The sequence below is a fragment of the Rhopalosiphum padi genome, chromosome 1, assembly GCF_020882245.1.
Source record: "Rhopalosiphum padi isolate XX-2018 chromosome 1, ASM2088224v1, whole genome shotgun sequence".
Lineage (NCBI taxonomy): Eukaryota > Metazoa > Arthropoda > Insecta > Hemiptera > Aphididae > Rhopalosiphum > Rhopalosiphum padi.
In genome coordinates, this window is record NC_083597.1 from 9393421 (window position 1) to 9420119 (window position 26699).

The window sequence follows — 26699 nt, forward strand, 5'->3', positions numbered from 1 at the left end:
GATGCATAGCGTTCCATACGACCGTTTGTGAAATAACAACGTACCTCTACGTACCCCTCTACCACAGACCCGCGTCAACGACTCGCAGACCTCCGTCTCCTAGACATTGGGCGTGCCTACGGCCTACCGAGGCTGCGTCGATACGCGCGGAACGCCATCTATCGAGCGTTGTATACGTTTCGTTTTTGTGTATAGCGTCCTCTTAAAGTTTATTGTGTGTGTGTGTTCGTCTCTGTTCTTTGTTTATGAACGCACATCTCGCCGAAAACCGAAGTCCTGTAATTTATTGATCAGCAGAAGAAATTTGCACAATTCGTATTCTAACAGTTGATTAAACACAATAAATTTCGCGTTGTCGTTTTAACGGACGTGCTTTATTTACATTTTTCTACTATAATTCTCGAATACCTACACAACAAAATAACAATAATGGCATCAGCACCGTACCTTGATCAGTATCTTGGATGTAAGTTCTCTTTCGGTTTTGTATTTCAACGAAATACTAATAGAATGATATTTTAGCTTTGAAGAATCTTCCTATTGAGTTGAAACGAAACTTCGATTTGATGCGATACCTCGAAAAGAAAGCTCAGGAAGAGATGCGAGAAATCGACAAACTAGCGGACTACTTTATGAAGAATGTCCATCTCTACAAGCGAAATAAAAAAAATGAAGCTCTCATGCGACGTAAATATGACAAAGTAAAAGAATTAAAAGATGACAAAGTTAAATTGTCTATTCTAACTTATGAAATGGTATGTTGATTTTGAGGATTTCACGTAATGCTCGAACTGTTCTATTCTATTGTACCTTACAGGTGGATGAATATATTAAGAACATGGATCCAAACATGGCTCGCTTTGAATCCGAAATTCAAGACAGATCCATTGATGCTAAAAAAAATGCAGAGGAAGTAAAACGTAAGAGTTATGAAATATTTTTTATTATGATACCATTGTATTTGACTATTTCTTTATGCGTGTTTCAGGTGGACGCAACAAGAATAGAAGCAGTGAAATTTGGATAAAGATTGAAAATGATGAAGATGCAGCTCGTTACGATATACCGATAAAGCAACAACCTAAAAAAGGTTTATGGACAGCATTACTTTAGTCTTGTTTAAGTATATAAATTACAATAATTACCAACATTTTTCAGGACTTTCAAAAACGTCAAGTGCGGCATCGAGCAAAACATCTTCGGCCAGTGTTGTCAGTAATCCGAAAAACCCTACAAAAAGTGTAGCCAGTGCTGCAGTAGAGACTGCCCCCCTTACTGGAACATTAGTTAGTGCTGGAGCTGTACACTCGCCTGAAGTATTTGACATGCCTGTTGATCCAAATGAACCAACATACTGTTTGTGCAACCAAGTTTCCTATGGTGAAATGGTTGGCTGTGATAATCCCGATGTAAGCATACAAATTTTAATTTAATAATTATATATCTATGTATAACTTAATTACACGGACATATATTTCATATTGTGACCATTAAACAATTATAAATATTCAATTTTAACTGTGAATATTGTTTCAATATTTTGTTTTTATATAATTTTTTTTTAATCGTGTGCTTTAATTTATTTTAGTGTCCTATTGAATGGTTTCACTTTGAATGTGTCAAATTAACTACCAAGCCCAAGGGAAAATGGTTTTGTTCAAAATGTTTAAAAAATAAGAAGAAAAAATAATGTACTTGAAATATGAAATAAGATTATTTTTTTTTTAATATATATTATACAGTATATTTACACATATTATGTATATCCATGTTAATGTGTATATAATATACATGTATGTATGTGCAAATAATATAATATGGCGTTTAATTTTATGTTCATTTTCTTACAGTCTTAAACAATTGATTGAAATTGTAATTTGCAGTATAACTATTGTCGTAGAATTAGAAATACATGTAGTATTTGAATTACATATTCAAGAATAAAATAATAATTAAATAGAATAAACTTTCGATTCTTATTTATATGCATTTATATTTATGTAATTTCATGTTAGTTTTCTTCGTGTAAGCGATTAATTGGAGTTGTAATTTGTAGTATTACTAATGTCGTAGAATTAGAAATACATGTAGTATTTGAATTACATATTCAAGAATAAAATTATAATTAAATAAAATTAAATTTGGATTATGATTTATATGCATTTATATTTATGTAATTTTAAGTTAATATTCTTACAGTCTTAAGCCATTGATTGGAATTGTAATTTGTAGTATTTAGTGTATTACTATTGTCGTAGAATTAGAAACACATGTAGTATTTGAATTACATATTTAGGAATAAAATTATAATTAAATTGAATTAAATTTGGATTTATTTTATTAAAAACTGAAAGTAAATTCCATATTTCAAATCAATTAAATTAAGAATTATACTAGACTTTTTTGTGATAAAATATATTTATGGAAATAAAGACAATTAATGTTCAGTGCAATATTTAGGTAAACTAATCGTATTCCTACGAAGCAATATATTTGATCACACATTTTTCCAGTCTGAATAGTTAGTGACCAGTGCAGTTTCATCATTTTAGGACTATGTTTATGTGTTACAAAATAATCATTATGACAATTATTGAAACTATCTGTGGTAAATCACTTATCATGTCTAATTGTTAAATTTAATGGACTTACCAAATACCAGCAGAAACATCTATCCTATTAAAGAAAATGTAGAATTAAAAAGGTGGTCAAGTGAGTATTGCTCTGCTGTATAGCAGGCGGTGAGTGGATATTTCAAATTTGAATTAAATGGTATATCATTGTGCATAAAAACGTTTCTATGCAGGTACAGTCTTCTGACAGCCTATATCACTTGATAATCTCAAGGTAAGTTTTTGTTATAGTTATCTAAGTAATCTATTTTACTTTTTGTAGTACAGTACTAACAGTAAGTTGAATTCATTTTTACCAAAAACATTATATTTGAAAATGTTATTGCAGTGTGTTTACTGTATAATATAATATAAGTAAAAGTTCAGTGTCCCCCTGGAATAATGTTTTTGAATTATATTGAATATTATTATTCATAGTTTAAATTAAATATGTTCAAAAGTATATTATGCTTACATTTTTTTTAGATTTTTGATTTCTGTTTATGAACTACTAAGTATATTTTTATAAAACATTTTATTACATTTTAAGCTTTAGTTATCAAAATTGAACATTTCATAAATTTTCATCAGCAAGTATTCTTTTTTTTTTTTTTTTTGAAATTAAATGATATAGATATTCATATAATTATTCATTTATTTACTGTTTTTCTCGTTATTTGGCTTTAAAATAATATTGTTATTTTATAATTTATCATGGAATAACTATAAAATAAACATTGAGTGATATGTTCTGTTTATAAAAAAAAGTTAATGGGAGAACACATTTTCTTTTTAAATTAAGATTATATTTTAATAAATATGAATACATTTGAATTTAGTGGCCATCTACTCTACTGGAATAGGTGAATAGGAAACTGATGGAAAGCTCTATGATATTGAGTTATGATACTATATTAACTAATTACTTATAAACAGTATGGCATAGTAATGATTTACCTGTAAGAATATATAGGTACCTGATAATCAATTAAAAATATACAATAATATAAAATAAGTTTAATAACTTTAAAAATCATTGTGGTAATGTCATTTACATAGTTTATGTATTTATAAAAGTAAGATATAGTAACACATATTTATACTTACCAGCCGTGATTATGAGGAGGGGGTGCTTCGTAGCTGAAGCAATAAAACTATATTAATCGTATTCAATAAATAATGTCAATGGATTGGTGACAATCTTATCGATATATTATAATGTATAGTTATTTTTTTTTTTGATTTACACAAACATAAAAACTTTTTGGAGAGTGAATATAAAAGCTATATCTATAAAGGTGTTCTATGAGTAGGTTTAAATGGTTTAATTAAACTTATTTTATTAAAATATCCCTAAACCAAAATTATTTTAATTTTTATATATTCTTTAATATTTATTTATAATGATTTTACAGTTACAATTTTTAATCATCTAACACATTGATGACATCAATGGTATCATCATCCACTATTCCCATTGTGGATGCAGAGTCTTCATCCCGTATTAGAGTACCATCAAAGCGGAACTCTGTTTTTTCCATATCTGAACCCTAAAACAATTTTTAATGAATTAAATTATAAATGTTAAACTAACACATATTTTTTATTTAATGCTATTCATATAGATAAATAAAATATCTATCAAAACATTTAAAATATAATTTTAATTATATAATATATTTCTTTGAAACAATGATTCATCATTAACTAACATTGTACAGTTTTTTTTTTTGTTCACCATACTTATGTTTATTGTTTTCATCTCATAAATATGTCACTTTGACAATGAACATTAAGAAATTCACATACAAATTATTTATTCATCATCTATATTCAATGTTATAAAGAGGAAAGATATGATTGTTTGTATTGAATGGGCTCCAAAACAACTGAACCCATTTAAATGACTTATTTTAATATCCTTGCAATCACTTAGAAGACAAGGTTATTAATTAAATTAAAAAATGTTCCGGGTCAGCTATTAATATAAAAAAATCTCGGTTTTCATCTGAGATGACTTGTGCCAGGGCAACGTTGGGTGGGACAGCTATTATAAATTCCAGTATGAGCTATCATGTAGTGGAAATGTGCCAATTTTAGTAAAATAGAACTAAATGCAAGTTGATAAATGTGAATTTGTCAAACATTTGTTAGGTAAATGTTACAATGTTATATCATTATAAAAATAAATACAAGTGTGACGTCATCGCTTTTCTTTAAAGCAAACAAGATATGCATACAACTTAAACCAAGAAGTTATAATTCTGAACATATAGCCACTAGCCAGTAACTTTGCACATTTTTGGCTATACTAATAATGTTGAGGTTGTACGGCATTGTACAACAATTTAAATTCCAGAAAGATAACTTAGTCTTTTTTAAAAAGGATGTTTTACCTGAATGTCTTGTCTCTATTTTACTAATGTACAACATATTAAAACCGATTCATTCAAACAAGAATTACAGAAGCTGTAGTCTGTTCAAATTAAGTAACCATATTTTCATACTGAAAGAACACTATTCAATATAGTTTTAAATGTTTTAGCACAGTAAAGTCTGTGGTAACACTGGAAGATAACAAAGTCCTTCTTCTTATATTGTGAAAATATGATTGTTAACTTGGACTACAGCAGCCGTAATGGTGCATACAATTTTGTAATAATGTTACTTTACTTTTTTTCTGCAATTATGAGTAATCTATACTCTATATTGTCTTATAAAAAAAATATAGTATTTTAAAATGTAGATAAAACTAGAAAAATAAGACCTAAATAGTTTATTGTTTTATCTCAGTTATGATAAAAATACTAGGGTCTCTATTTCTAAAATCTAGACAATATGGAAAATAGAATTTATTATTTTCAAGTTAATAATACATTACAAGGGTGTTATTAAAAAAACATGACACTTAGTTGAATTTAATTGTTTTCCAACAAATAAATGGATACAAAAATATTCTATAGAATAAGTTTAATTAATGGAATTTAACTAAATATACAAGTATATTATAAAAACCATATTTAGTTACATCCACTATGTAAAACAAAGACACAAAAGTAGTGGTTAACTAAATATCTAAATAATACAAGTCATATACAAAGATTATGAATTATTTAATATACATAATATTGAGTAAAATTATTATTTAGGGTGATTCATTTAAAACCTAATTATGTAAAAAATGAATTTAATAACACCAAGTTGCATTTATGTATATACAATTGTATATGGTAATATACAATATACAGTATACAATAAAATTGAAGCAATTTCACAAGGTTGTCATCAGTCTTATCAATGTGATAGTACATAAATTCTTATATTGAATATTTCACTAACTTATGCTTGCATACACATACACAAATAAAGTTGATGACCACCTTACTTTTCCACTACTTGTTAGTAGTTTGAATCTTTTAGTTAATAGATATGGCTAATAAATTCATGTTAGTAACTACAGTTGCTAAACAACCGTGGTTTTATTCACTGCCAATTAGTGAGTAAATTAGCACAATAAAAATCAGTAGCTAAATTAATTCTTGATTGTATAACTTCTATTTAAAAAAATGTAGTCTAAAATGTAGTTATTTTAACTAATGGTAACAATTTCAATAAATAACTTCTTAATAACTTATACTTACAGTTCTTTCACAGTAACTTATCATGAGCCTTTTTAAAGGAGTATCTTTCTTGATCTTGAAGTGAAAATGATTATAATCATCTTGGTCTATAACATGAACCATAATTGCGCATTGAGGAGCATTCTAAAATAAAAGATATTTTGAATAATGATTGATATTTAAAAACTAAAACATTTAATATTTGTAACTAATGTTCAAATTCTATAAAATTAGATAAATTAATAATTCAATAAAAACCTATTGTAATCGTATCGAAACACTTTTTACACACAATCCAAAATTGATTTTTCATAACCACACGATTATAAACTTATAAAACCGGAGATAAGTCAGAAGTCACTTGACTTATCGTCCTAAATATAATCAATATTAACAATAAAAATTGTCAACAGGTCAGGTTCTAGGTATATAATTAAACTTATGAATGCGACATTTAATAATGGTACCACCACTTCTAAGACTAACAACATAACGACCTTCAATATGACAAAATACCATGGTTGACAAATACACACTATGCAGCACTGTCAAATTTTAGAAAAGCTTGATTGTTTAATAAGACGTGTATGAAACAAATGATCGTGTGTGGGAATGAAATAAGACGTTAACAAACCAGATTGGGAACTAATATTTCGGAAGGGTACGACAGAGTATATGCAATTTTACTCTTATATTAAAGCAAACATCACAAAATATGTTCTGCTGAACACAAATTTGTTATGATGTACGTTAGTAAGACGGAGACAACACATGCGGGCTCGGCGTCCTCTTAAAATACTAGATAGATATTTAGAAAAAATATATATACGGACACGACGCCGAATTGAGCAGTAGATGTCAACACGTACAGCGCGCACGAGCAAACGTCGAAACGGATGAGCAACAGACGCGATCGATCATCGGATTTTTCGTCAACCGACGCTATTACAGAACACCGACTTGTGTATTTATTTTGCGCGCGTTACGCTAACTTGAATATACATACTTCATTGTTTTCAGCCATTTCTGATTTGAGTTGATAATTTGGTTTACGGTGTTGAAGCCAAGAAAACACGGTAGCAGTGAAATTTACCGACAACAGTCAACAATAATGAATAGTGTGGTTCACGACAAATAAAATAGGTACGCCGGCAACTCGTAATGCGCATGTCTGTAACGCAAGTATTTCTCCCACTCGAATAGTTGTGGAGTGGGGTGATCTTCGGTGCGTTGGCGGAACATTGGGCCATTACCATTGGTAAACGGAGAAATGCTAACATCCATTGTTCTGTTTATATGATTTTTTATCCAGGGTAGATAGACATGTTAGTCGGTTGGTCACCATGATTTAGGTGGCACAACCGCTCACGCGTCGGGCGGCGACCGGTCTTCCGCCAAGATCCCTTTAACCGAGGTGTACCGACTATCCGCACGACCACCATTTTGTCACACTTATCACACCGATTAAAACCCTGTTACAACCATCATCGCATCCCGTCTATTGTTGTTGCATTTATAAAATTGTTATATCCTCGCGTCGTTCGACATCGAACTTGTTATTTTGTTAAGTCTAAACGTATATTCACGATATAATACAGTTATTACACTGTTACCTCCCTGTCGTTTCTTTCCTCCATAAAGCTAGAATGTGGAATTGATCGTTGGAGGTAAATACGACATCGGTAACCATTTTACCTCCATACGGCACGACCAAGCCGTTAGTACCAACGTTGAAGATAACGAGATCGATATTGACTATATAGAGAATATTGGAGCATATCATGCGTTCATGTATTACTGTCAATTTTGAGGGTATATGGTGTAAATATTTTTTGCACGCAAACCTTTATTATTCTAATTACAATGAGACTTAATTTGAAATTTGAACATAATAGTAGGTACTCCGCGTCAAAGAGAGGACATTCTTAAAGATATTTTCTCTCCAACAAAAAAGAACGCGAGCTCGTACAGTATTAATATAGTCGTAGTCTATCCATATATCCATTATCTATGTTTAAGAATACGAAAGGCTCTTATGGTTGCAGTAATTACCTCGAAAATTAAAAGTGACAACTATCAATTACATCGAATTTGTATTACATGCAGTTACTACGAAAATCAGTTACTACCAATAAACACAATCCACATAAAGTTATACCGAATTTATAAAATAATTGAATTTAGGAGGTATTGCCACGATTCCCTCAGAGGAGTGCAAAGTTATTATCAGTATTATCACAACGGGTTTGGCGAATCCAGGGCCCCCAAGCGATTCCAGTAACAAGTTGGTGTAGCGAATGAGACGTACCATCGCCTACACACCTTAACCATGTTTGTATCGTTGTTGAACAGCGTCACTAGTTCTCTACGCACCGTCAACCACGACTATCAGTCTCTCATCCCTTATCAGTTTAACTCACGATTACCAGGCAAACCGCAATTTTACAAACTTCCACCGGTAGTGAACAACACTGTTTTTATCGTCAGCTGACTGAACATGACATCGATCGGTAGCAGTGGTGGCGTTTGATATTTGCAATCGGGATAGCGGCTTAGAAGAGAACAATGCGCAAGCGCAGCCATACAATAAACAGCTAATGAACAGCTGCGCTCACAACCACCCCTTGCGAAGGCCACCATCACGTATTCGTGTTTTTTAATGCAAAGCCGTAGCGTGACACATCAGTGCTCCTGGCCATCTTGACATATTTCCACCCTTGTAAATGATTACTCCTCCCCACACCCTTCTTTTTTACAACAAAGACTTGAATATTAATTTGATTTCTTTTTTTAATTATTGTTTTTCGAATGGGTCAACAAACTTATGTTTTTACATTATTTTAATTCAAATTTAATCGATAAAAATAAAAACCAATAAATGGAAATGACAATTTTTTAAATACCTACTAATAGTAATTTGACCACTATCGACTATAGTATCATTACTATTATTTCAAAAATTTGAATATAGAGTTTTTTTGACGTTTATTTTGATGTTCAATAGTAATCTTAACTCTTAAGTTTTCGTTTTTCACCACCACTTTTAAATTTTCGATATTTATCACGTAAACGACCACTCATTTTAATATTGTTGTACTAGAATATTATATATAACCGATGTCAACAGCAAACGCACACACGAAAAAGTAAAAACTACTACTAATAGAATCAATTTACCTACTATTTGTTCAATACATATTATTTATTATTATCAATGTTTTCCCGATGCCCGACGGTGACAAAAGCATATTCATTCTATAAAAAAGCAAAAAATTAACATGAATAATTAGTAATAATTTATAAAACTGAATAAAAAAATAATTAAAAATTAATTTAAATTAAAATAAGAATTTACTGCCACGTATTTACTATATTCAATAGCCGATAAGCTATCGACCTATTAACTATCCGCAGATCGATAATCTATACGTTTAAGGTCATTTCACACTAATGGTACGATCACGGTCATTATTGCGGGTTTTCACATTTCTTATTAAGTAAATAAACATTTATTTTTTATTTTTATAGCATAATAGACATATAAAAATTCCACAGTTAGAGTAACTGAAAAAAGCACAAAAATCATTTACACAAAAAAAAGCTAAAAAAGCCAAAATAAATTCGTTTATTTGGAATTAGATTGACGTGAAACGAATTTATGTATAATAATTAGATTTCTATCTTAAATATATAAAAAGAAGCATTTCCTTAAAAATCCGAGCCCTACTAATAACTAATAAGTAATAACAATTCGACGAAAAAGACGGTCCGTAGCTACTGCCTGTTACCTGCATCACCAACTACAAAGATCGATGTATTGCGATTACGAAAATATTGTATTATGGATATTCCAATATTAGTACGTGGAACCAACTTCGTTATTTTTATACATTTATTCATATTTACTAATTAGGTATATAAAACATACAATTTAAATACTACGAAAAAAAACAATTAAAAAAAAAAACGCGAGACCCTAAATTTAAGCAAAAAGCGAGAGGCCCAGGGCCTGGGCCCTGCTTGCCTCCCCCCCTAAGGACGGTCCTGCCTACTAGATATTTTCATTTTGTATAACTAAACAATCTTATTTATATTGGAATATTATAATGTGAATAGGTTACCTACCTATTAATACATATTTATGTGTATATTACCTATATAAACGGGATTTGAATTTTAAGTCATATCTTTAACTTTGACATTTAACTTATATTCATTTTAATAATAATAATTCAAATTAATTTTGGAAATTTTTACTATCACAGCGTAATATTATAACGTCATATATTTTATTTGAAAAGCATTTTGTATTATTTGTATACTAAATATATTGTCTATTATGGATTCGTTATATATCTTGAATAGCCTTAAATATAGCACTATGCCCTTATATTTATGATTTATATATAAATATTAATATTATATAGTAAAACTATACTTTATGCATATTCTAAGTAAAATGTATATTTTATATTATTGATATTATAATAGATAAATAATAATAAGATAATTATTTTTTCGTATTTATTTTGCTTTTGCGACCCTAGGTCTGGTCAAGCCTTAGCTTGGGTTTTAATCCAATGCAATTACCGACGCCACTAGCACTACCACTTTCAAGCTAAGGTTTGTAGCGGTGAATGGAGGGGACTATATTACTGCATGATGTGAGTGTGTGGGACAACCCACTGACATTGAGTGGCAACCACCCACTATCACTTTTAGTTAAGCTATTGGGTCGCTCAGGTCGCTGTAAATTGCGTCCCCTTATAAATTTTTTATGTAAATTGCGGTCCGGGTATATTATTTGTCGGAGCACACTAGTTGCCTTGCAAAATATACCAATAGCCATTAGCCTCTCATCTTTATCGTAAATAAAATGGTTAATCTACACTAGTTGCCTACACTAGTAGATGAACAGGTAATTAAAAATTATATACAATTTGCCTGACAAGAATTTACTCACTGGTTGCCTCCCGTATAGACTTAAGTAGTGGTTCATAAATTATTATAGTAACATATGTAATATAATATATGGATATTTAGAAATTTAGAATTATTAAATAATTGTTATTGTAATTATTTAAAAAAATTTTTAGATAATAGGTACACAATTATATTAAAAACAATACTATAATTAATCAATAAAAAGAATATTATATAATATATTCTGTTTTAACTTATAGGTAATAATTATAAATTGTTTTATATTAAATAATTTTCAGTCATTACTCATTAAGTATATGTAGTTACAAATATATAGTACGATTAAAAAATTGCACATAATTAATATAAAATAATAAGTAGGTAAGTTAATACAAAACATGTGGTAGTCAATTAAAAAAATATAGGTAATATACATAAAATTATCTGTAAAATATTTGAATAAAAAATTATTTGTTATAACATTGCTTAGGTTTATATTTATTAGCCAATATTTGTAGGTATACTTAAAATTTGATAAATTTTTTTCATTCAACTTTTTTATTTGAGTATCAATGAAAATTATTTTGTTTCTAATTTGTAATTTGTAGTGTGGTTTAGGCTTATTAGAACTTTGTCTTAATATTACAGTGTCGGTCTGAATTAATTTTAAAACTTCGATAAATTTAAATATATTAGGATGCGGAGACTCAAAATAGCTATTAAATTTGCTATGAAAAGATTCACGTGCATTGGTTGTGCGCTGAATGCTTGAACATTTTCAGCCCATAAACGACTTTTATACAAATATTTGGCCACATACACGACTTTACAGAATTGTGTATTGCTTTTTCAAAGTCAATATAAATTATTTTTGGCAAATTTTTTTTTACAATGTATTTTTAAGCACAGCGTATTTAATATATTAAATGTATCAGTATATTTTTGTTCACTTTTATCTTTTAATAAAAAAAAAGCAAGAGGTATGCAATAATTATTTATTAATTCGTGTATAGTAAATAATTGACAAAAATATTTTGTGCAATATTGAAATGTCCCATCTACATATAAAGTATCGATTTTAACAAGAAATTCAAAATTAGTTTTAGTAGAAAATAATACAATTCCGCTTTCTATATCATTGTGTAATAACAATGGTTTATTTTCGTAAATAACATATATCTATTTGATGCTGTTTTAATTCTGCATGTAATAACTTTGACGGCCTTTCACATACGTATAATTATGTTTCAGTGACTGCTTTTCTTTTTAAAGAGTTACTTATTTCTTGTCTATTAAATACTAGTTCAGATAATGGTTCATGATTAGATATTATGGATTAACTTACTTTCATTGAATATTACTTGATCATTTTAATCTACTTTTAAAAAAGCTTTACATACTTTTTGTCGTACAATTCCACCGTTGATTGTCAGAGGCTAACTTCTTTTGAAAACTAAATTTAAAATTATTGATTATTTTGACACATTTTCCCTTTTCACTTATCATTTTCCGCACTTCAATTTGATTCATTAAAAAAACTAGTTCAAAAATTAAAATTAACTCAGGAAAATTTTTGAAAAAATAAAATAGTACAACGATAATATACAAGACACGAGTGTTGGAAATCAACTAAAGATACTCGATATAGCTTATATAGTTATACCAGTCTGGCTCAAGTCTGGTTTTTATTATATCTTATCAATTATTATTATTACACAAAATAGTATAATATTATCTTGATGAAAGTCGTATAGACTATACGTATAGGTCTGCAATGCACAAAAATCATAAATTACGACTTTGAACTTATTTTGATACATTATGAAGTTTGAAAATGTTTGGAACCACTTATACAATTATTACCTGTTCGTTGGGAGACAACTAGTACAGACCTTTTTCGATTACGATAAAAATTAGGGTAGGTCGGGACTCGGGAGGCAACTCGTATATAGTCGGGAGGCAATTCGTATAAAAATTATTGACCTTTTTGACTTCGGGAGGCAACTAGTGTGTCCCCTTATTAGTACATACATAAATTTATTGGGGCCTGGGTATATATATTATATCTTTAATATATATAGGTAAATTGTGGCCTGGGTATAACTTTGTATGTATGCCTATACCTAAATATTTTTTATTCATACGTAATTTACACCTGAGGCTTTTTTTGCAAAATCTATATTTTCCTTCTCATTTTTCAGACTTCGAACTGGCAATATAATTATATATAAATAGTGGTATGATTAAAAATATTGGTTTTGCTGTTTTTTGTTTATAATTAAAAAATATGTTATTAAAAGTAAAGTTTAAAGTGTCTATAAAAAATGTAGTATTAAGTGTCTGTAAAAATATGACGATTTATACAACCAAAATTGTTTTGTCCATCAATGTATAGAAAAATATACAATAAAATAATATGAATAAACCTATATAGATAAAAGTCTAAGTCTTAGATATACTTATTTAAATAATCTTGGAACAAATATCATAGACAAAGAAATATTCATTAGAAATACTATAACACTATTAAGAAAAAATCAAATTAACAAATTTGTGTTTATAAAACAAAAATCAAAAAAGTTTGTACTAGTGACTTATTAAGCCCACGGTATGGCATAATCTAATAAAAAATAAGACACATTTAAAGAATAATTATCTATTTAAATAACTAAAATAATTATGCTAAAGATAAGTATATTATAATAGCTCGTGTGTAAAAACCGGCGCATCCCAAACGGCTCCCGCCCTTTGATTGCTTATTCCAAAACGGCTCCCGTCACAAAAAAAATTTACAAACAGGTAAATTCCCAAACTGCTAACGGTAATAACTGTATGGGTACCAATTTAAGTAGACATTATTAGACATCTAAGCTTCTCTAAGTCTCTAGTATTACTTTTAAATTTAATTCACAATAATACGATAGTATATGCTTTCTTATATAATGTTTATAATTAACTCAGTGTTCAGAAACACATTTTTAACCACATATTTTTTGAGACAGTCCTAAGTCTGTATGGAATGGGAAGGAATAGGTATTGTAAAAAGCTGGAGACGTTTGTAAATTAATAGCTTTTTGTAAAATGGAAGCAGAATATTTTACCTCCGTAAAAACAGAAAGGATAATTTAATTTAAAATAATATAATCATATATTCCATAATATATAATAAATTATTTTATAAAGTACCCAGTTATACTTGTAAAAAAAACCTGGGTGGATATTTTTAAAATTGTGTGGTTATAACCTATTAAATGTGTGCGGTTTTGTCCTGTATTTTATCAAAAGGTACAATACGTACTTATTAAATTATTTTTTGAAAAGTTAAAATATTATAATTTATAAGAAACCATAATACAGCTAATAGATATTCGGATCCGGATTATTATTACAAATTATATTATATTCACTATGCAGACTTTAAATAATGATACCTAATGATAATTTATACTTTATAGTATATTAATAATTTTTGTATTATAAATTATAATTATCATCTATCATTATTTATTGGTATAATTGGAAATTTTAAATAAAACTAATGTTTCCTAATCATTTTTCTGTGAAACACTTTTATTGGAAATTTTGATCCTTAGTTCTGATTGTACTCGCTATGTTGTTGTGAGCTAGTCGTGACAGTTTTGTGTGGGACGAAAAACGAAAGTTCTCGGCCTTCTAATCGATAAAGTTAGAAACCATCCCACTCGATATAGGGTGGTGGTTGAGAGTGCAGCTGACCTCAATTTCGCCCGGGTGAAATGGAAATTACGAATTGGTACCCGTACCCAAAACAATTTTTCACTGCAATTAGAAGAAACTTTTACTGCAGGACACAACTAGTAGACACCGATAAGATTTAAGGTACCTGGCTACCTATGTCGATAGGTAACTCACAGGTTACTGCATACAGAAGTTTATTCATAGAGTAATTATAGACCTTTTTGACTTCGCGAGATAACTATAATTTGTACTATATGTCCACATTTATATACTACTAAGTACATATATACCTTTATATATAAATAGAGTTACGAAAAGTCATAATATATACACACCAGTTAAAAAAAAAATATATCGAAAATCAAGAGCTTACTTGATCATGTGTCATATCTAATTTATAGTTCTTAAACTTTTCACCACATTATACGGTAACAATTACCCTATAATTATTATACGTTGAACATTTGGTGTTCGTTAATTGCACCGAATTTAGGACGCTACCTGTAACATACTATATTATATCTATCATGCTAGTAAAAAATGTATATATCAGTATCACGTCAGAGCATTTTCGACAAACTGAAAAGGCACATTTCGCATGATTTGCGCTATTTAAAAATAATTGTTATCCCATATTGTCTTAGTGAATTTAATTTTTATAATTTTAGTTTATATAAATAGTAGAAAGAGAAACAACTTTAATTTCAATAAAGCAAGCTGTTCACTATGTGAGTTGCCAGTAGACACTTGCAGGCTGCAGCATACTTAATCAATACATAAATAGATATAGAAAAAAATAAAATGTATGATATTTGTAAACAATGTAAAATAGTATATTATAATAATGCTTATTTCGGTCTTAAATTTAACAATTAATTAATTAAACATAATTCTTATATAATAAAACCGAAAGAGAATAACTTATAGAATAACTATAATCTTACTGTGAATACAATCTTTTTAAGACAGTTAAGCATAATTTGGCAAGGTCCTCCATAGCGAGGTTGTGTGAACGGATGTATGATTTTAAGAATCCGGGACTGTACCACGTGATCCAAACCAAAGTCCAACACCTCCCATGTCCCAATTGGCGATTATCAATTTTTATCTGTAGATAAAATAATATTGTGTTTAGTATGTTATCTACGTTTATTGAGAGTAAGCTGCCAATATATATTATATATACATAATTATTATTATTTAATCTTTAGGTAAAATTGAATAGTCATTAATCATTATTGATCGATAAAAGCCATGCTCATAATTAGTACCTATATACCACAATGGCTCAGTAAACACTAATCAGTACAACTAAGTATATAATATTTTTCATGGCAAGCTTAAAAAAAAGGTAATTTTTGGCACGTAGTTTTTAAAAGATTTTACACCCCTGATATATTTCATTATTTACGAATACGAAAAACGTATCTGAGCGGAAACCGATGAAACAGTCTATAATATATTAACATATTATATTACCAAGTGGTATGTTTTTTTGATATAGTTATTAAAGTTGTTTATTTTATTTTTAATATTAGGTATAGTATAGCTATTGATATAATTTTTTCGAAAATATTGCAGCATTTATATAATATTATTAGTATATATTATTATTAAAATATATTATAATTTTATTTTTATTGTATCTATTATTAATATATACATATAGCTCATAATGTAATAATATGTTTCTGTAAATTCGGTAAAACAATAAAAACTTATAAATAGATAATACTTTAAAATTAAAAAAAATCTTAGGGTATCTATTGCATATAGTAGAATTAATTATAATATAATATATTACATTTAAGTTTAAGTTCTCACGAATAATATTTTTAAATTATAACAATACAATTACCATATCGTTATTTATCGTTTAAATAAGTAACTTCATCCAAATTTGAACTCAAAATGTCTTTTTTTTTTATTAAATGAATATTTACAATCTGTATACATACAATACAATAAGTAAATTTGAGAAAAAAAAACTTAAACGAAAAAAAAAAAAACAAAAAAGAACATGAAGGCTTGAGAGAAGGAGGCGTCCAGTGACACCACTTCAAAATGTCTATAAAAAATATTTATAATATATATTTTTTAGATTTAATGGTTCAACTATACTTGTACGAGGAAACTTAATATATTAAAGTTTCAGAGCTGGGATACAAAAAGATTTTTTTATAAATCTATATTGTGGAATCTTGTATTCAATTTTCAAGCATTTTTAGTTTGTACCAAGCTAATAATTTTTAGTCAACAATTAAAAATCAAAAAAAAATTATAAATGTCTTTATGCCAATAAATAAATCAAAAAGAGTATCAACTCAACAATTTTTTTATGTAATAATGAAAATAATTATATAAACATTTGATAACCATTTCAGCTGCTGTTATTATTTATTTATTTTTGAAATAAAATAAAATATCAAAAATATCAAAAAAAGAAATAATTAGTTTAGGGGTGCATGAATATCAAATGTCTAATATTCCAGTAGAATTTTTTTTCATGTATAGATTGAACATTTAATAAAGAACCTTGAATTTAATTTTTTAAATTGTAGATATAAAAACAAAAATTGTTATGGATTAACAATAAAATATCTACAAAATAAAATAAATTTACTAATTTTCGTGGTTTTTATAATGAATTTTGTCAACATTTTAACTTTAAACACCTAAAAAATATATTGTGACAATAGACTTGATATTTTTTAATTGAGGTAACAACCAAATTATGAGGAGCTATGTATTAAACATTTGGTGAAAATTTCAAGTTAACGCGTTTTGTCCATGTCGTACACTCGTACGTGTGTGTAAGACGGAGACAGCACATGCGTGTGCGACGTCTTCTTAATTTACTGTTTGTTTTTCCCAAATTGCCAATTATATAAACACATAGGTACTGGGAATTTTTAAGTGTTAATTAAACATTGGTCGACGGGTACGTGTGGATATGATAAATAGTTTTAGTGGAATAATCACAAACAAAATATTTATAATATAGAGAGTTGCTTTCTTTATTGAACTTTAATATTCCAAATCGTAGAATTAGGCAAATTGTATACTTTTTATGTGCCAATCCAACGTTCAAAATATGGTAAAAATGCACCCATAAATAGATTATTGCAGCTTGTAAATGATTTAAATGTTGATCTATTTTCTTGTGTTTCATAAAATAATTTTAACTATTACCTAAATAATCTTTAGGCTGTATAAATATTATGTATTATATTGTTACTATTATATTATTTATTATTATTTTATACTATTATGTCAATAACATTAAATTAATGTTTTATTGTTTTATATTTCTTATTTTTGTATTTTTAACGTTTTTGTGAATTATTACATTATCGTCATAGCACCGCATTAATACTTAAACCTGTAAACTTATCTATTATACTTTAAAATTAATCCGAAATGTAATAACAAATATTATGCAAATCCTAGACGTATGTCTATAATAATTGTAATTGGGTTAGCCCATTTAAATAAATAAATAAATAAATAATGTTTACGCTATACGCACGCCAAGACGGTTTTTTTCTATACAGGTAAAAGTAGAATAAAACACTATTTTACGAAAAGCACTTCTTTTGGTCAGTTATAAGTTATAACGTAAAAGACACAACACGTTGATTAAAAAATGTATTTAACCATAATATATGTATTATTTTCCAAGTATTTTAAAAAGCAATTAGGCTATAAATATAATTCGAACTATGTTGTACAACAGATCGTATAGTCCGTGTAAATGTGTAATGAAAATATTATTTAAGTAAACAGGAGCCTTATTTTAGAAATGGTTTGTGATTCGTGATAGGAGCGAACGCTCTGCGTGCTAGTACACGAATTACCATGACAACTTATTTTGTCATGCGCAGTACATACGAAACACAATATTATGGACGACAGTCAACAAAATTTTTTTATTATTTACGCAAGACGCAACGATCGATTGCATTGATGCAAAGCGTTCCATACGACCGTTTGTGAAATAACGTACCTCTACGTACCCCTCTCACACAGACCCACGACAACGACGCGCAGACCTCGGTCTCCTAGACATTGGGCGTGCCTACGGCCTACCGAGGCTGCGTCGGTACGCGCGGAACGCCATCTATCGAGCGTTGTATACGTTTCGTTTTTGTGTATAGCGTCCTCTTAAAGTTTATTGTGTGTGTGTGTTCGTCTCTGTTCTTTGTTTATGAACGCACATCTCGCCGAAAACCGAAGTCCTGTAATTTATTGATCAGCAGAAGAAATTTGCACAATTCGTATTCTAACAGTTGATTAAACACAATAAATTTCGCGTTGTTGTTTTAACAGGCGTGCTTTATTTACATTTTTCTACTATAATTCTCGAATACCTACACAACAAAATAATAATAATGGCATCAGCACCGTACCTTGATCAGTATCTTGGATGTAAGTTCTCTTTCGGTTTTGTATTTCAACGAAATACTAATAGAATGATATTTTAGCTTTGAAGAATCTTCCTATTGAGTTGAAACGAAACATGGCTTTGATGCGAGACCTCGAAAAGAGAGCTCAGGAAGAGATGCGAGAAATCGACAGACTAGCGGACTACTTTATGAAGAATGTCCATCTCTACAAGCGAAATAAAAAAAATGAAGCTATGATGAAACGTAAATATGACAAAGTAAAAGAACTAAACGATGACAAAGTTAAATTGTCTATTCTAACTTATGAAATGGTATGTTGATTTTGAGGATTTCACGTAATGCTCGAACTGTTCTATTCTATTGTACCTTACAGGTGGACGAACATATTAAGGACTTGGATCCAAACATAGCTCGCTTTGAATCCGAAATTCAAGACAGAGCCAATGATGCTAAAAAAAAAGCAGAGGAAGTAAAACGTAAGAGTTATGAAATATATTTTATTATGATACCATTGTATTTGACTATTTCCTTATGCGTGTTTCAGGTGGACGCAACAAGAATAGAAGCAGTGAAATTTGGATAAAGATTGAAAATGATGAAGATGCAGCTCGTTACGATATACCGATAAAGCAACAACCTAAAAAAGGTTTATGGACAGCATTACTTTAGTCTTGTTTAAGTATATAAATTACAATAATTACCAACATTTTTCAGGACTTTCAAAAACGTCAAGTGCGGCATCGAGCAAAACATCTTCGGCCAGTGTTGTCAGTAATCCGAAAAACCCTACAAAAAGTGTAGCCAGTGCTGCAGTAGAGACTGCCCCCCTTACTGGAACATTAGTTAGTGCTGGAGCTGTACACTCGCCTGATGTATTTGACATGCCTGTTGATCCAAATGAACCAACATACTGTTTGTGCAACCAAGTTTCCTATGGTAAAATGGTTGGCTGTGATAATCCCGATGTAAGCATACAAATTTTAATTTAATAATTATATATCTATGTACAACTTAATTACACGGACATATATTTCATATTGTGACCATTAAACAATTATAAATATTCAATTTTAACTGTGAATATTGTTTCAATATTTTGTTTTTATATAATTTTTTTTTAATCGTGTGCTTTAATTTATTTTAGTGTCCTATTGAATGGTTTCACTTTGAATGTGTCAAATTAACTACCAAGCCCAAGGGAAAATGGTTTTGTTCAAAATGTTTAAAAAATAAGAAGAAAAAATAATGTACTTGAAATATGAAATAAGATTATTTTTTTTTTAATATATATTATACAGTATACTTACACATATTATGTATATCCATGTTAATGTGTATATAATATACATGTATGTATGTGCAAATAATATAATATGGCGTTTAATTTTATGTTCATTTTCTTACAGTCTTAAACAATTGATTGAAATTGTAATTTGCAGTATTACTATTGTCGTAGAATTAGAAATACATGTAGTATTTGAATTACATATTCAAGAATAAAATAATAATTAAATAGAATAAACTTTCGATTCTTATTTATATGCATTTATATTTATGTAATTTCATGTTAGTTTTCTTCGTGTAAGCGATTAATTGGAGTTGTAATTTGTAGTATTACTAATGTCGAAGAATTAGAAATACATGTAGTATTTGAATTACATATTCAAGAATAAAATTATAATTAAATAAAATTAAATTTGGATTATGATTTATATGCATTTATATTTATGTAATTTTAAGTTAATATTCTTACAGTCTTAAGCCATTGATTGGAATTGTAATTTGTAGTATTTAGTGTATTACTATTGTCGTAGAATTAGAAACACATGTTACATGTAGTATTTGAATTACATATTTAGGAATAAAATTATAATTAAATTGAATTAAATTTGGATTTATTTTATTAAAAACTGAAAGTAAATTCCATATTTCAAATCAATTAAATTAAGAATTATACTAGACTTTTTATGTGAAAAAATATATTTATGGAAATAAAGACAATTAATGTTCAGTGCAATATTTAGGTAAACCAATCGTATTCCTACGAAGCAATATATTTGATCACACATTTTTCCAGTCTGAATAGTTAGTGACCAGTGCAGTTTCATCATTTTAGGACTATGTTTATGTGTTACAAAATAATCATTATGATAATTATTGAACCTATCTGTGGTAAATCACTTATTATGTCTAATTGTTAAATTTAATGGACTTACCAAATACCAGCAGAAACATCTATTCTATTAAAGAAAATGTAGAATTAAAAAGGTGGTCAAGTGAGTATTGCTCTGCTGTATAGCAGGCGGTGAGTGGATATTTCAAATTTGAATTAAATGGTATATCATTGTGCATTAAAACGTCTTCTGACAGCCTATATCACTTAGTAATCTCGATGTAAGTTTTTGTTATTGTTATCTAAGTAATCTATTTTACTTTTAGCAGTACAGTACTAGCAGTAAGTTGAATTCATTTTTACCAAAAACATTATATTTGAAAATGTTATTGCAGTGTGTATACTGTATAATATAATATAAGTAAAAGTTCAGTGTCCCCCTGGAATAATGTTTTTGAATTATATTGAATATTATTATTCATAGTTTAAATTAAATATGTTCAAAAGTATATTATGCTTACTTTTTTTTTAGATTTTTGATTTCTGTTTATGAACTATTAAGTATATTTTTATAAAACATTTTATTACATTTTAAGCTTTAGTTATAAAAATTGAACATTTCATAAATTTTCATCTGCAAGTATTCTTTTTTTTTTTTTTGAAATTAAATGATATAGATATTCATATAATTATTCATTTATTTACTGTTTTTCTCGTTATTTGGCTTTAAAATAATATTGTTATTTTATAATTTATCATGGAATAACTATAAAATAAACATTGAGTGAAATGTTCTGTTTATAAAAAAAAGTTAATGGGAGAACACATTTTCTTTTTAAATTAAGATTATATTTTAATAAATATGAATACATTATAGGTGAATAGGAAACTGATGGAAAGCTCTATGATATTGAGTTATGATACTATATTAACTAATTACTTATAAACAGTATGGCATAGTAATGATTTACCTGTAAGAATATATAGGTACCTGATAATCAATTAAAAATATACAATAATATAAAATAAGTTTAATAACATTAAAAATCATTGTGGTAATGTCATTTACATATTTTATGTATTTATAAAAGTAAGATATAGTAACACGTATTTATACTTACCAGCGGTGATTATGAGGAGGGGGTGCTTGGTAGCTGAAGCAATAAAACTATATTAATCGTATTCAATAAATAATGTCAATGGATTGGTGACAATCTTATCGATATATTATAATGTATAGTTATTTTTTTTTTTATTCACACAAATATAAAAACTTTTTGGAGAGTGAATATAAAAGCTATATCTATACAGGTGTTTTCTGAGTAAGTTTAAATGGTTTAATTAAACTTATTTTATTAAAATATCCCTAAACCAAAATTATTCTAATTTTTATATATTCTTTAATATTTATTAATAATAATTTTACAGTTACAGTTTTAACCATACAACACATTGGTGACATCAATGGTATTATCATGTACTATTCCCATTGATGCCGCGGTATCCTCATATTTTAGTTGTTTTCCATCAAAGCGGAACTGTAGTTTTTCCATATGTAAACCCTAAAACATTACAATTTTTAATGAATAAAATTATAAATGTTAAACTAACACATATTTTTTAGTTAATGATAGATATATAGACAAATACTATCAAAACATTTAAAATATAATTTTAATCATATATATTTCTTTAAAACAATGATTCATCATTAGCTAACATTGTTCAGTTTTTTTGTTCACCATACTTATGTTTATTGTCTTCATCTCATAAATATGTTACTTTGACAATGAACATTAGGAAATTCACATACAAATTATTTATTCATCATCTATATTCAATGTTATAAAAAGGAAAGATATGATTGTTTGTATTGAATGGGCTCCAAAACAACTGAACCCATTTGAATGAAATCTGGTACATAGATAATTTAGATACTGAGAAAGGACATAGGCTACTTTTAAATACTAAAAAAAAGGACTGTAAGGGGTTGAAATAGGGGATAGTATATAGTATAACAAAATAATTTAAAAAAATAAAATAAAATAAAAGTAATATTTTAGTATCCTAGCAATTGCTTAGAAGACATAAACATTATTAAACAAAATAATAAATACATAAACGTTTGCCTGGTTAGCTATTAATGTCAAAAAAATCTTTTGTTTTCATCAGAGGTGACTTGTGCCAGGCAACGCCGGTTGGGTACAGCTAGTATTATGTATGGACATTGAACAATTGGACGATTATAAATTTCAATAGGAGCTATCAAGTAGTGAAAATTAGCCAATTTGAGTAAAATAAAACTAAATGCAAATTAATCAATGTGAATTTGTCAAACATTTGTTAAGTAACTGTTACAATGTTATATCATTGTAATTTGTAAAAATAAATACAAATGTGGCGTCATTGCTTTTCTTAAAAGCAAACAAGATATGCATACAACTTAAACCAAGAAGTGATAATTCAGAACATATAGCCACTAGCCAGTAACTATGCACATTTTTGGCTATACTAATAATGTTGAGGTTGTACGGCATTGAACAACAATTTAAATTCCAGAAAGATAACTTAGTCTTTTTTAAAAAGGATGCTTATATTATATATCTTATATTGTGAAAATATGGTTGTTAACTTGGACTACAGCAGCCGTAATGGTACATACAATTTTGTAATAATGTTACTTTACTTTTTTTCTGTAATTATGAGTACTGTCTTATATAAAAAAATATAGTGTTTTGTTTTATCTCAGTTATGATGAAAATACTAGGGTTTCTATTTCTACAATCTAGACAATATGGAAAATAGAATTTATTATTTTCAAGTTAATAACACTTTAAAAGGATGTTAATAAAAAAACATGACACTTAGTTGAATTTAATTGTTTTCCAACAAATCAATGGATACAAAAATATTCTATAGAATGAGTTTAATTTATGGAATTTAACTAAATATATAAGTATATTATAAAAACCATATTTAATTATTACTTGTTAGTAGTTTTAATTTTTTAGTTAATAGAGATGGTTAATAAATACATGTTAGCAATTACAGTTGCTAAACAACCGTGGTTTTGTTCACTGCCAATCAGTGAGTAAATTAGCACAATAAAAATCAGTAGCTAAATAAATTGTTGATTGAATATCTTCTATTTAAAAATATGTAGTGTAAAATTTAGTTATTTTTACTAATGGTAACAATTTCAATAAATTACTTCTTAATAACTTATACTTACAGTTCTTTCACAGTAACTTAACATGAGCTTTTTTAAAGGAGCAACATTCTTGATCTTGAAGTGCATATGATTAAAATTATCTAGGTCTCTAACATAAAGCATGATTGCGCATTGAGGAGCATCCTAAAATAAAAGATATTTTGAATAATGATTGATATTTAAAAACTAAAACATATAATATTTGTAACTAATGTTCAAATTCTATAAAATTAGATAAATTAATAATTCAATAAAAACCTATTGTAATCGTATCGAAACACTTTTTACACACAATCCAAAATTGATTTTTCATAACCACACGATTATAAACTTATAAAACCTGAGATAAGTCAGAAGTCACTTGACTTATCGTCCTAAATATAATCAATATTAACAATAAAATTGTCAACAGGTCAGGTTCTAGGTAAATAATTAAACTTATGAATACGACATTTAATAATAGTACCACCACTTCTAGGACTAACAACATAACGAACTTCAATATGACAAAATACCATGGTTGACCAATACACACTATGCAGCACTGTCAAATTTTGGAAAAGCTTGATTGTTTAATAAGACGTGTATGAAACAAATGATCGTGTGTGGGAATGAAATAAGACGTTAACAAACCAGATTGGGAACTAATATTTCGGAAGGGTACGACAGAGTATATGCAATTTTACTCTTATATTAAAGCAAACATCACAAAATATGTTCTGCTGAACACAAATTTGTTATGATGTACGTTAGTAAGACGGAGACAACACATGCGGGCTCGGCGTCCTCTTAAAATACTAGATAGATATTAAGAAAAAATATATATACGGGCACGACGCCGAATTGAGCAGTAGATGTCAACACGTACAGCGCGCACGAGCAAACGTCGAAACGGATGAGCAACAGACGCGATCGATCATCGGATTTTTCGTCAACCGACGCTATTATAGAACACCGACTTGTGTATTTATTTTGCGCGCGTTACGCTAACTTGAAAATACATACTCCATTGTTTTCAGCCATTTCTGATTTGAGTTGATAATTTGGTTTACGGTGTTGAAGCCAAGAAAACACGGTAGCAGTGAAATGTACCGACAACAGTCAACAATAATGAATAGTGTGGTTCACGACAAATAAAATAGGTATGCCAGCAACTCGTAATGAGCATGTCTGTAACGCAAGCATTTCTCCCACACGAATAGCGGCGGTGTGGTGGTAGTCATCGGCGGCGTTGGCGGACCATTGACATAAACGGAGAACTGCTAACATCATATTTATATGATTATTTATCCGGGGTAGGTAGACATGTAAGTAGGTTGGTCACCATATTCTAGGTGGCATAACCGCTCACTTTGTAGGGCGGGAAGGTACCGACTACCCGCACGAGCGACTCCTGATCAACCACCGTTTTGCCATACTTATCATACCGAATAAAACCTCGTGACGACCGTCATCGCATCCCGTCTATTGTTGTTGCATTTATAAAATTGTTATATCCTCGCATGGTTCGTCATCAAACTTGTTATTTTGTTAAGTCAATAAACATATATATATATTCACGATATTACACTGTTACCTCCCTGTCGTTTCTTTCCTCCATAAAGCTAGAATGTGGAATTGATGGTTGGAGGTAAATACGACATCGGTAACCATTTTACCTCCATACGGCACGACCAAGCCGTTAGTAACAACGTTGAAGATAACGAGATCGATATTGACTATATAGAGAATATTGGAGCATATCATGCGTTCATGTATTACTGTCAATTTTGAGGGTATATGGTGTAAATATTTTTTGCACGCAAACCTTTATTATTCTAATTACAATGAGACTTTATTTGAAATTTGAACTTAATAGTAGGTACCCCGCGTCAGAGAAAGGACATTCTTAAAGATATTTTCTCTCCAACAAAAAACAACGCGAGCTCGAACAGTATTAATATAGTCATAGTCTATCCATATATCCATTATCTATGTTTAAGAATACGAAAGGCTCTTATGGTTGCAGTAATTACCTCGAAAATTAAAAGTGACAACTATCAATTACATCGAATTTATATTACATGCAGTTACTACGAAAATCAGTTACTACCAATA

General features: G+C 28.6%; 3 protein-coding genes across 6 annotated transcripts; 2 read left to right on the forward strand and 1 right to left on the reverse strand.

Annotated features, from left to right (window-relative positions):
- Nucleotides 1–220: 220 nt before the first annotated feature.
- LOC132931928 (inhibitor of growth protein 4-like) lies at nt 221–1983 on the forward strand. Its single transcript, XM_060998016.1, has 6 exons — nt 221–466; nt 523–755; nt 818–920; nt 989–1090; nt 1159–1409; nt 1589–1983. The coding sequence occupies exons 1-6, from the start codon at nt 430–432 to the stop codon at nt 1688–1690; spliced, it is 828 nt and encodes a 275-aa protein (XP_060853999.1). The 5' UTR covers nt 221–429; the 3' UTR covers nt 1691–1983.
- Nucleotides 1984–3931: 1948 nt separating this feature from the next.
- On the reverse strand, nt 3932–26294 carry LOC132931942 (small ubiquitin-related modifier 2-A-like). 4 transcript variants are annotated; one of them, XM_060998053.1, is made up of 4 exons: nt 25954–26266; nt 25608–25861; nt 24624–24746; nt 22485–22953 (listed from the first exon to the last, which is right to left on the reverse strand). In XM_060998053.1, exons 2-4 carry the CDS (start codon nt 25623–25625, stop codon nt 22828–22830), a joined length of 267 nt encoding a protein of 88 aa, XP_060854036.1. In that variant the 5' UTR covers nt 25626–25861; nt 25954–26266; the 3' UTR covers nt 22485–22827. The 4 variants fall into 4 exon arrangements, with proteins under 4 accessions (XP_060854039.1, XP_060854040.1, XP_060854036.1 ...); XM_060998055.1 differs by having other exon boundaries at nt 25927–26266; XM_060998056.1 differs by lacking the exons at nt 22485–22953; nt 24624–24746 and adding exons at nt 3932–4162; nt 6254–6376 and having other exon boundaries at nt 25608–26294.
- LOC132931812 (inhibitor of growth protein 4-like) lies at nt 19025–20813 on the forward strand. Its single transcript, XM_060997834.1, has 6 exons — nt 19025–19300; nt 19357–19589; nt 19652–19754; nt 19823–19924; nt 19993–20243; nt 20423–20813. Exons 1-6 carry the CDS (start codon nt 19264–19266, stop codon nt 20522–20524), a joined length of 828 nt encoding a protein of 275 aa, XP_060853817.1. The 5' UTR covers nt 19025–19263; the 3' UTR covers nt 20525–20813.
- Nucleotides 26295–26699: the final 405 nt, after the last annotated feature.

What these genes read in the sequence shown, in the direction of transcription:
- LOC132931928 (XM_060998016.1), top strand. Translation starts at nt 430, where the DNA reads ATGGCATCAGCACCGTACCTTGATCAGTATCTTGGAT. An exon ending in CCTTGATCAGTATCTTGGAT is followed by an intron (nt 467 to 522) that starts GTAAGTTCTCTT and finishes ATGATATTTTAG; the next exon opens with CTTTGAAGAATCTTCCTATT. An exon ending in TTGGCTGTGATAATCCCGAT is followed by an intron (nt 1,410 to 1,588) that starts GTAAGCATACAA and finishes AATTTATTTTAG; the next exon opens with TGTCCTATTGAATGGTTTCA.
- LOC132931812 (XM_060997834.1), top strand. Translation starts at nt 19,264, where the DNA reads ATGGCATCAGCACCGTACCTTGATCAGTATCTTGGAT. An exon ending in AAAGCAACAACCTAAAAAAG is followed by an intron (nt 19,925 to 19,992) that starts GTTTATGGACAG and finishes AACATTTTTCAG; the next exon opens with GACTTTCAAAAACGTCAAGT. An exon ending in TTGGCTGTGATAATCCCGAT is followed by an intron (nt 20,244 to 20,422) that starts GTAAGCATACAA and finishes AATTTATTTTAG; the next exon opens with TGTCCTATTGAATGGTTTCA.
- LOC132931942 (XM_060998056.1), bottom strand. An exon ending in TAAGTTACTGTGAAAGAACT is followed by an intron (nt 4,163 to 6,253) that starts GTAAGTATAAGT and finishes AAATTGTTTTAG; the next exon opens with GGTTCAGATATGGAAAAAAC.